The sequence below is a fragment of the Falco punctatus genome (genome assembly GCF_963210335.1).
Source record: "Falco punctatus genome assembly, chromosome: 8".
Lineage (NCBI taxonomy): Eukaryota > Metazoa > Chordata > Aves > Falconiformes > Falconidae > Falco > Falco punctatus.
In genome coordinates, this window is record NC_137588.1 from 64,912,091 (window position 1) to 64,923,180 (window position 11,090).

General features: G+C 40.8%; 2 protein-coding genes across 3 annotated transcripts in view; one reads left to right on the top strand and one right to left on the bottom strand.

The window, feature by feature from the left end:
• KCTD16 (potassium channel tetramerization domain containing 16) overlaps positions 1-2,196 on the bottom strand; it is an 88,200-nt gene extending 86,004 nt beyond the window's left edge. The window contains exon 1 of one of the 2 annotated variants that reach the window (XM_080398179.1): positions 1,295-2,196. The gene's annotated coding sequence lies outside the window, so the exon portion shown is untranslated. Of the gene's footprint in view, positions 1-817 lie in introns of both variants that reach the window. The other variant, XM_080398178.1, reaches the window with a different exon arrangement.
• Positions 2,197-2,359: 163 nt separating this feature from the next.
• On the top strand, positions 2,360-10,693 carry YIPF5 (Yip1 domain family member 5). The gene is made up of 6 exons (XM_080398188.1): positions 2,360-2,475; positions 2,843-2,953; positions 4,546-4,715; positions 6,006-6,151; positions 8,183-8,364; positions 9,013-10,693. Exons 2-6 carry the CDS (start codon positions 2,853-2,855, stop codon positions 9,173-9,175), a joined length of 762 nt encoding a protein of 253 aa, XP_080254314.1. The 5' UTR covers positions 2,360-2,475; positions 2,843-2,852; the 3' UTR covers positions 9,176-10,693.
• Positions 10,694-11,090: the final 397 nt, after the last annotated feature.

The following is an 11,090-nucleotide window of genomic DNA, read 5'->3' on the forward strand; positions in this document are numbered from 1 at the left end:
TACAGTAATCTCACTAGAAGATTACATACATGAGAGTTTGTAACAAAATAACTGTAATCATGTCCTGAGACAAAATGAATTTTAAAAAATCCAACCAACCAACCATATACATACTTCAAAACAGGGACTCACACTTGCAGAAGCACATGTGCCAAAGTGGCAAGCCTTTGGTTCCAGCATGCATATAAGAAGTTAGGCTACATCAAGCATGGGATTGCAACCGTTTATGCATGCGCAGCTAACATATTTCTAAACTTTGTTACATATGCCTATTCAGCAACAACAATGACGTGGCAATCACGATTCATTTCATTCTGAAGCTTCAGCTAAACTACCTCATCCGGGGTTTTCCCTGACTTTGTCCACTACAAAGCCCACCTGAGTCAGCAATGCACACCCACTTCTTCCCATGTTCAGCATCAGGACCTTAGGTAGTTAATAAAAACAAAGTATAATTAACAGTTTGAGTACAGCCCTTTCCCTTGGCCCTACATGAAAAAAAAAAAAAAAAAAAAGGGAGCAAAATAATGGAAGTAGAGGGATAAACAGAGTGAGTGACAAAGGACAGTGTAGGAAAGGAGCTTCTTCACATGAGAGTGTCTTCACAGTCCCAATCATGTTTTCCTGAATTTCACAACATTCCTGGCTCCTGCAGCTTATTTGTGAGGGACAGGCTAACAACTGGTCTATATTAAAGACAAGAAGATTCATGGCTCTAGCAAATCTTTTGTCTGGCTTCAGTAAAATATTAATTTTATTTAATGTGGACATGTTAAAGGGTATGAAAGTCTAATATGAAATGACAGCAATTACTTACTTTTCACTCAGCAGCACCATCACCTACTTCGTTTCCTTCAGTACCCACAGCTTCACATGAACCCTCCCATCTACGCAGTGAACAGAGCACACCCTGTACCCTCTAAACTAGATAGATCACGGTGCCAAGTGCCAAAGTTGCAGGCAAAACTACTTCATAAGCTGTGGCCTCGAGGGGAAAAAAAACCAAGCAAACCACAACACTCCTTGAATGAACATTACGCAGAATAATACCTCTAGGGCCAAAGTCAACTCTCTTTCTTTCACTCATGTCAACAAGAATTATGTCTGAATCACATGAACAGCATTTTATCCCTGCTTTGCTCCACATATACAGAAGGACTCACAATACCTTTTTGTCATGAATAATAGCGGCGGGGGGGAGAAATTTTTGACAGTTAAAAAGCTACACAGTAATAAATTCCTCTGTGACCCCAAATGCATGAAAATAAACTCTTACTGAAAATCTCCTGGTTACCTGTGTGCGTAAACTGTAGTGAATCCAAAATTTTGCATCCAGCTGAAAGCAGATGACGCTGCTGAGCATAAGCAGTGAACCTGGCAGATGCTGTGAGCCTGACAGCCTCAGTGCTTTACTTGACGAAGTTAGATGAAAGTCAGTGTGCTGCTTGCTAGGGATGCCGTTTGCGCATCCCAAAAGCCCAAACAATCCGGCCGGAGCAGGATGACGCGGGAGGGAGGCGCAGGGGCGAGCCAGACGCGCCGCTTTGGGCTCCATCCAGCTCTCCCAGCGCTCCCACGGTCCCTCTCCCAGACCCATGAAGGCCTAACTGCAAACACAGCAGTGACAGACACTGAAGGAAATGTGCGACCATTACCGCCATCGCCAGAGCCCTGTCTCTGCTTCTGCACCTCCTGAAGAAAAGGTCGGCTTTTCTGTAAGGTTCTCTACACCATCACATCTGCTCCGCACCACCGCTGCAGCACAGGGGCTCTCTGGGCAGGCTACTACTGATGGAAGGATTTGCGACCACAATCAAATTTTTTACGTCATTGGTGGCTGCACCAGAAGAAAAAGTTAAAATAAGTAAGTCAGTGGTTCCACAGCTTCACCTCACGAAAAGCCAGCGTGACTCGTCAGCTCACAGCTGGGGTGTCCGGCTCTCAGCACGTAAGATGAAGCAAAGCGGTAAAAGGAGGTGCCGACTAATAATGCATTAAAACCCCCTGAAATATGGACATTTCTTTTCGCATGTATTTAAAAGAAAAATGTTGCTTTTCTTCACATTTCAGGCAAAACAGCGGAACCCCGAAGCCGCGGCTGTACCAGGAAGGCTTTCCAGCGCCGGGAAAGCCGCCAGCTCCGCCCCCGCGAGGGGGCTGCGCGATCACCGGGCCGCCCGCAGCCCCCAGGGGGTGACCGGACCCGGAGCCAGCACACGCCAACCCCGGCCGCCATCCCGCGCCCCGCCGCCATTTCGCCACTGCCCCACGTCCTGTCCCCATGGCAACGCGGCGGCGCCGCGCGGGCCGGGCGGCGGCGCATGCCCGGGGGCGGTGCGTGCCCGAGGGAGGTGCTCGGCCCAGCGCGCCGTGCGCACGCGCGGCCTCACTGACCCCGGAAGTGCTCGGGCGGCTGGGTGACACGTCGCAGGGGCTGCGGCGGCGGGTGTGGGGCTTGGCCCGGAGGGGCTGCAGGTGGGACGGCTTGCTGCCGGGGCTGGGGCTGGGGCCGGGGCCGGGGCCGGGGCCGGGGCCGGGGCCTCGGCCTCTTCCATGTGGGGAGCGGATGGGCTGGAACGGCAGGCAGGCCGCTGGGGCAGCACACCGCGCGGCTGCGGTCGGCCCGAGCGAGGGCGGCGGGGGCCGCCGTGGGGCCTGACTCAGGCAGGGCCGCTCCCCACGGGGCCTCTCGGCGCTCGGAAGCTCACGGCGGCCCTGAGGGAGGGTCGCCGGGCAGGTGCTGGGCGGCGGCGGGCGGGCTGAGCCGGTCGGTCTCGCCGATACGCTGCTCCCTTCTAGGGTGGGTTTGCAGAGCCTCGCAAGCCTCGCTGTTCTCTTACAGATAATTTGCGATGTCTGGGTTTGACAGCTTCAACACAGACTTCTTCCAGACGAGTTACAGTATCGATGACCAGTCACAGCCCTATGATTACAGTGGAAGACCGTACAGCAAGTAACTCGTGCCTGCCTTTTGTACTTGTGTAACATGTGTCTTGCATGAAGCCATTCAGTCATGCTTCTTTAGCGACTAAGCCTGAGTTAAGGTTCTTCTGGGATAGTCTGTTTAGAAGGGTTGGAGTTTCAGCTAACCACTGTTGCCTGTAAATGAATTCCTCTTGCTCTGTTATATGAAAAGCCTACCTTATCTTCTGTAAATGGAGATATAAAGCAGTTGTATGTTGAATATGCTGGCTTCAGCATTTTGAACCAAAGATTAGAAAGCTGAAGGAAAAGTTATATGACTAATTTAATTATATGAATAATCTTCACATCTTTGGGAAAAGAAGTACCATTGTTCTGTAAGTCCATCTCCAGTCATTTGGGGCATAAAAATTAGTTACAACATCACAGAAATGAGCCTGCAATGCCAGTAGCGATTCCTAGGCTTTAGCAGGGAAACATGGTGGGCATTCCTAGGCTGGGGGATCTCTTAGGAGTCCTGTGTGAATATCCATGCTCAGGCTGAGGGGTTTGGTTGGTTTTATGACCTCTGTAAACCCTGCGGTAGGATGGAGCAAGCAGGTTGATGCCTGTTTGTGTCCTGAAAAGGATTACAGTGCTGCGATGGGGCTGAACTGTACCAGTGCAAGGAAAGAAAGGAGAATGACATCTGGATTTGCCGCCTTTATATTTCCATATTTAAATATTTTGGAGATATTTACTGAAATAGCTGTGGTCAGACTTGGAAATTATTAGTGGCAAGAATAACTTAAAAGTTTGTTTAGGAACAGAGCATAGGTTTGATTCAGCTTTTTTTTAAAGATAGCAATTTATCTTTTTATACATATAAAGTCTATTATAGAAAGTATTCCAAAGATGGTATGAATTGATGTGTTGGTAATTAATTGAGAATATGCAAAACAAACTGAAAAATCACCCTTTTTTTCCCCCTGCATTATGTCCTGTAGGTAGATGTCATCGTGCATTTGATGTCCATATCATGATTCCTTTTTATATATCATAATACTGCCTGGTACACGTGGTGCCCAAGTGAAGGGGAAAACAACTTTGCTTTTGCTTTTGCTTTTTTTTTTTGTAAACTAAACTTTTAAATATGGAGAGGAACAAAAGTGATACTATAAACAGCTTTCTTCTCTAATAGTGTGTTTGCAAATAAACATTCTAAATAGCAAATTAATGCTGGCATCAAGTGAGATGTCAGTAGTAATTAATGGACGATATTTGAGTAAGTTTGAGATGTAGAATTTTCCTAATCTTTTACAGGTCTATAGCCTATAGTAGTAATTCAGTCAATGGATAACGCTCATTTCTCCAGGCCTCTGACTTAAAACCAGAAAGCAGTACTAGCCTGTACAGCAAGAATTATCTTTTTTAACTTAACAGTGTATTGTTTGTAAGGGGTTGAATTGATGGACATGGCTGTATGCCTAAAAGGCCTGGATCTGAGTAGGGGATGATCTAATGTGACCTTTTAAAAAAGAATAAAGGATTGTTTGCTGCAACTGAAAATAAGCTTTACTTTTGCAGGGAGGTGTTTAAAATAAACTTCTGTATCTGTCCATAATGCCATGTCATCCTTTGTAGGCAGTATGGAGGCTATGAATACTCTCAACAAAGTGGATTTGTCCCTCCAGACATGATGCAGCAGCAGCCTTACACAGGGCAGATTTACCAGCCAACACAGACATACACTCCAACTTCAGCACAGTCTTTTTATGGAAGTAATTTTGAGGATGAACCTCCACTGTTAGAAGGTATAACTTATGTTTTATGGCCAAAATCCAAAACTCTTCCCAATTTGGGGATAAGTTGGGTAGCAGGGTGTGTATTCCCTACTTCTGAAAGTGCACAGTTGATTTGGAATTCTCATTGATTTTTTATTTAACTCTATTTGGTAAATGAAATACATGTTATTTTGTGAACTTCTGTGGTTTTAAATTTGTGCTTTGTTACTTCATACCATCTCTTCTGTGAAGATGTAATCAGTAAAACAGATAAGATGACTTTGTACGGCACCGATGACAAAACACAACAGAAATATTTCCAACAACAGAAATATCACTTAAAATTGCCCACTTCTTGTAAAATATATTGATGCAGTTAGCTTCAGTTGATTCTTTGGTCAGAACTGAAATCTTTCATTGCCAAAGAGGAATGGTAAACACTGCAGAAACAGCTGTGTAGAATACAGCCTGTGCAGAATGCCAGAACGAATATGTAGTTAATGTCTAAATGGATGGTTTCAGTTTCCAGCTTACAGTCTATCCTTGTTCAGTACCAAATAACTGAAGACACCCTTACTGTTGCTGGTTAGAGAGAAAGGTATTCATAATACCTTCTACCCTGTTGTGCTTTTTTGGTATTCTTCAAAAAATTGCTCTGTTTACATAGATGCTTCCCAGAGCCTGAGGTGGACAAATAGTAACTGCATTCATTTTTGAACTGCACTAGGTTTTGATGGACAACTGTGGCCAAACCATGGATGGAAATACAATTTGAAATTGTATCTAGCCAGAAGGAGCTGTGAAACTCCTTGTCATGAAATGCCAAGTGTTAAAAAGAGTGGGTGGGGGTTTTTTGGGCTCAGTGACAGGTTTATGAAAGAGAAATCCACTGAGGGTAGTTAAGAGAAACTACTTGGACTTAGAAGTCCTTGAGCCACCAGTCATTGGAGACTTTGAGAATCTGCATGTTTTGTGCTTATACAACTTCATATGTACCTGCTTTTGGCCATTTACAGAGACGGGGTACTAGGCTAAATGAACTTTTAGGCTGACCCAGAACAGTGTGCTTACAGTCTTACCTGGTCCTTTGGAAACTATCTTGTCACTTCCAAGCATTTGAGACCTGGAATCTGTGGAGGCAGCACACTGAGCAGCTTGAGGAAAGGTGGAATGACTCCATTCTTCGCTCCCCATAGTATGATATCTGAAGGAGACGTAAATGTGGAGAGACAAGGAAAAGTAGGAGTGAAGAAAATGGGAGTGACAGGAAGGGGGGAAAAATGAAATAAATGTGCATAATTATTTTCATATAACTTGTAGAATTGGGGATCAATTTTGACCACATCTGGCAGAAGACACTAACAGTGCTACACCCATTAAAAGTAGCAGATGGCAGCATCATGAATGAGACTGATTTGGCTGGACCTATGGTCTTCTGTCTAGCTTTTGGAGCCACATTATTACTGGTAAGATATTGACTGCAAAATATTACTGCTTGTACATTAATACTTTTGGAAACACTGGGAAAAAAGCCAAATAATGTACACGTTTATTGGAAGTGACTTCTTAGCAAGGAGGTCAAAAAAGCACATACTGACCAAGGAAACTGCTTCACACACTGCTGATTGAAATTAGTAAGTTCGCTATCACTTCAGTGGAGTTTGAATCCAAGCCTTTGTGCTTGTTTTTTTGCATGGCAATTATTTCAGTGTTAATTCATATTTCTTTTCATACTCTGCTTTTGAGGAATATGGCTTCCTTTTGTCACAGGAATGGGTGTGACCCGTGTTTTCTCAGACTTTTACCTGTTTCAGTTTTCTTTATAGATCAAGGTGTTTTGCTTTCAGAATCATACCTTGTCTTTTTGCAGTCTCTGTTATCTTATGTCTTATCAGGAATCAGAACAATGGACACATTGAATATTTGAATATTTATTTCCTTTAAGAGTTTCTTTTCTTTTTTAACTTTTTAAACTTTTTGTTAACTTTTTAAACTGGTTAATATTTGAGTCTATTTCTCTGTTTTTTTCGTTGTGTTTCTTTGCTCCATACTCTTTATTCATTGTTCATTACTGATACTCAAGAAGCAAAGAAACACAAAATTCATGTGTAAAAAGTGATTTCATAAATGCTGATACATTAGGCATGACTATATCAAGAGTCGGTCTGGTGAAACACTTCTAAAGTAAATGTGCTTTCAGATTGTTTACGCTTCTTAATAGACTGTTGAAACCTGGTGGGGTTTGGTTTTTTTTCTTGAGCTTAATTGAAATACTGTGCTTTAATGACTCAAAAGTGTCGATTATGAAATGAGAGAGTAGCAGCAAACGGTGTTCCTTGTCATTGAAAGCTTCAGTATTTTTAATCAGTATTTCTTCTCTAAATGTCTTCAGGCACTGCATTTAATTTTTGCCTAAAATTTCACATTGCTATGACACTTAGAACACAGTGGTTTTGTACCAAGGGGACTTACTTTAATAAGTAAACTTTATTTATGGAAACTAGGCCAGTAAAATTAATGAACGTATTTATAATAAAGACATTTGAATGTTCTTTTCCTAAGAAATTACTGCTTTCTCCTGTATGCTGCTTGCTTTTTTTTTTTTTAATTCACTGAATGTAGTGAAAGAAAACAAGCTTAGCCTAGCAAAAAGATTAAAGCAGGTATGATTGTCTTCTGTAGCACCTGAGGCAGAAGAGAGCTGGGTTGTAAATTTAGTCTGGAAGCTAGTAGTGGAGACAGATCTTGAAGACACACGCTGTCGTAGCTTCAGTAACTGTGTGGCCCTGTGTTCTGCCGGGGTGTATGCCATTGTGTTGTGTATGTTTTGATAGGTGTGAAAAGGGAAGCATCGATGTTGTCATTGGAAAAACATGATGACATAGGATACACATGTTTTGAAATAATGCAGGTATTCTTTCTGCATACATGTTAGTGAGCAAAGTTCTGATTCTGACTTCTTAAAATCTACATGAGTTAATTCTGCCATTCGTATACACTGCTTTACAGCTCAGCTTCAGTTTCTGGGAAGTTCTTGTAATTTATGCTGTGCTATAACTTCATGCAGTCTGTCACAAATTAAAGGACTTTAGCTCTGGATTTGTCAAGAAGTTCCTGATTTACAGTTTTTTGGTCTTTATACACTAGTTCTGTAAAGATCATCATTGCAAGTAATCAATTGGCATGAGAAGTTAGTTGATTAAACCCTAAAGAATTTGTAAACTTTTGCAGCCCAGATCAAAGAATAGCAGCTAGACCTGAATCTGTTCATCAAGGTGTGTAAAGTTCAGATAAATGTGCCTCTTGGGTGCCTAGAATATACAGGTGTCCTGGAATTCAGGTTGTGGGAAAATAGTGCCTATTGGATTTGAGTATCAGAATTGGGGATGGTGGGTGATGGAGAAAGTTAAGATACTCTGTGTTCTTCCCTTATCCCTTTGTTTGTGGGAGGCGTTACCTGTTCTGGTAGCTAACATGTTACTCTGCTTGACTTTCAGGCTGGTAAAATTCAATTCGGTTATGTGTATGGAATCAGTGCAATCGGATGTTTAGGGATGTTTTGTCTCCTGAACTTAATGAGCATGACGGGTGTCTCGTTTGGCTGTGTTGCCAGTGTCCTTGGATACTGTCTTCTTCCCATGATCCTACTTTCCACTTTCGCAATTGTATTTTCGTTGCAGTAAGTACATGAACTTTATAATTTTGTATTAGATTCCTAGGAGGTGGTGAGGGAAGTTACTAAAAAGAATTTAATATTCAGTAATAAAGATGCATATAATTTGAATACAACAGGAATTTTTTGTAAGTGTAAAAACATAAATACCAACAGTCTCCAGGTATTTACTGGATGAAAAATAGGTGAATACTGGTTTTATCTGTAAGTCAACAGTTTTTAAATACATAGACTCAAATAATACCAAGATTGTTTTCAGTCAGCTTTGAATCTGGCAAGTCTCAGTACCTGTAAAGTCAAAAATTAATTCTGATTTACAATGCAAATTTGCATTTGACAAACAAGAAAATCAGTGTGATTCCTCATAGCTCTGTGGAATTAAGGACTGAAAAGGAAGAACTTACTATCGTTACTTTACTCACTGCTTTTACGTTTCATGCGCACAAAGTTAATTTTGGGGTTTTTTTTCAGGCTGTCGTAATTGAGTAATACCATTCTGAAGTCTTTACTGGAACAATTTCATTTAATGTCGAATATAAAAGCTACAATTCATCTTAGAATCTGTAAAAGGTGTTAGAAGGAGGCAAATTATGACACCTATAAGCTTATATACCCAAGGCTTTATGAATTCTCTTTTTATTTCTGTCTTTACAGGGGAATGATGGGGATTATTCTCACGGCTGGAGTCATTGGCTGGTGCAGCTTTTCTGCCTCCAAAATCTTTATTTCTGCCTTAGCAATGGAAGGACAACAACTTCTAGTAGCATACCCCTGTGCTTTATTGTATGGAGTCTTTGCTCTCATTTCTGTGTTTTGAATAGACTGTCCAAACTGTTGGACTTCAGTGGGCCAAAATAAAAACATCAACTTGGAACCTTTAGCTGGACCAGAAGCGGCTGCAAACAACTGTATAGTGTTGCTATCATAAAACTTAGACCTGTTTTGAATCATCTGGAACAATGAAAACAAATGTCTCACGTTCACTTTTTTAGGACTTTGAATACTGTTTTCAATTGACCTGAGGTGTCTATAGCTTTAATACATGTTCATGCTTGTCAGGTTAATGTAATTTCTTTCCCATTCCTATATCTTTAGAAAAGTAACTTTTGGTTGTTTGAGGGTCATGTTTGTTTTTTGTTTTGCGTTTTGGTGTTTGTTGGGGTTTGTGTTTCTTTTTTTTTAGGGGCATCAGGGAGGGAGATGTATTGCAGTTGTAAGTTGACAGATTTTTATCAAAAAAAGTTAACAGAACTGCAGATGCCCTTAGTTTGAGGTCCTTTTTGAATAAATCTGCAGTAATAAGGAACCTATTTTCTGTCCCCTCTTACCAAAAGCAAAATGCACAAATGAACACAAGCAATTAAGAGTATTTTCTGTATTTTAACAAGTATACTCTTTGGTCTCATTTATTTGTTCATTTGATGTGGTAGTATTTCAGGGTTTACATACCTAAATTATGAATTAGAAAACATGTTTAAAAGTTAAAGGGATCTGTAATTCTGTCACACTTGAAATATGAATACATTTGGATGTCTGAGTAGCTATATGTTAACTTGGATTTCTGAAGATGACTTTAACTAGTTTCTTCAAATGGTGCACATATTAGTTAGATGAAGAGTAATCTCTTTTGCAGTACTTCCAAGAAAAACACCATTTTGAAAATGTTATGCTTGTCAGTATTGTAGTTACTGTAAAATAATTTAAAGCATATTGATTAAATTTTCCTTAAATTTTGAAAAAAGGGTTTTCTAATCTTTCTTTTTCAGTGGAGTTCAGTACTAAAATAGAATCTTCAATATTGAATCAAAATCATATTTAAAACTGGATTTGGTATTTGCTGCAGTCACAAATACTTAACCTTACATGAGAAGTATAATACAGTTCGTGATGTTAGTCACAAGAACTCTTATAAGTATGAGAAGTGGGAATGCAAAAATGGTTGTTCTTCACGTAAGCACTTGCTAATTCTTAAAATACATAAGGAAAGGCTACAGGCGCATTTTAACTCATGATGAGGAGGGGAGGTTACTTATGTAGATAGTAATTCCCTGCCGCCACCTTGGAAATCAAAAAGAGTTCTAACAAAGTGCTAGACTATAACTACCATTTCTTCAGCAATTTATCCAAGGGATTTAATTTAATTGAATTTACTACAGGTATTAGTCTGTTGTTCTTCTGTTGTGTTCATGGAATGACCTGTTCAGAGACTTCAGGTGTTGAATAGCTGGTCAGATATTATGTTAACACCTGGTAAGACTCAATGTGCAAATGCATCTTCAAAGGAAAGCTTTGATTTTAGTGGTATGGGAATGAATAAATTCAAAGGCGCAGCACACAGTTTTGTTCACTGTTCCCTTAGTTCTGCACATTCTCCTAAAAACAGCTTCCTAGGACCACTAGAAGTTACTGGCAAGGTCCTTTGTTGGCCAGAGCCGGCTTTTGCTTGTGTTACTGGGAGGTGTGGGAAGTGTCATGTGAGTGTAAAGCCTTTAAGAACCAAATGGTGATGCACAAAACTGTTCAGACTTGCATTTACTGTAACTGGCGGTTACAATGAATTTTAAAACACACATAAGAAGCTTCAATTTCCTTCCAGAAGCAAATTCAAGAGCCCAGTTTTCTACTTTGATACATTTACTACAAATTATCATCCTAAATAAAAGTGGTGAGTTGATTTTATTTAGCAAAATGTTTTACTATGTGACTTCTTTAGATTAGTAGACCACATCTGC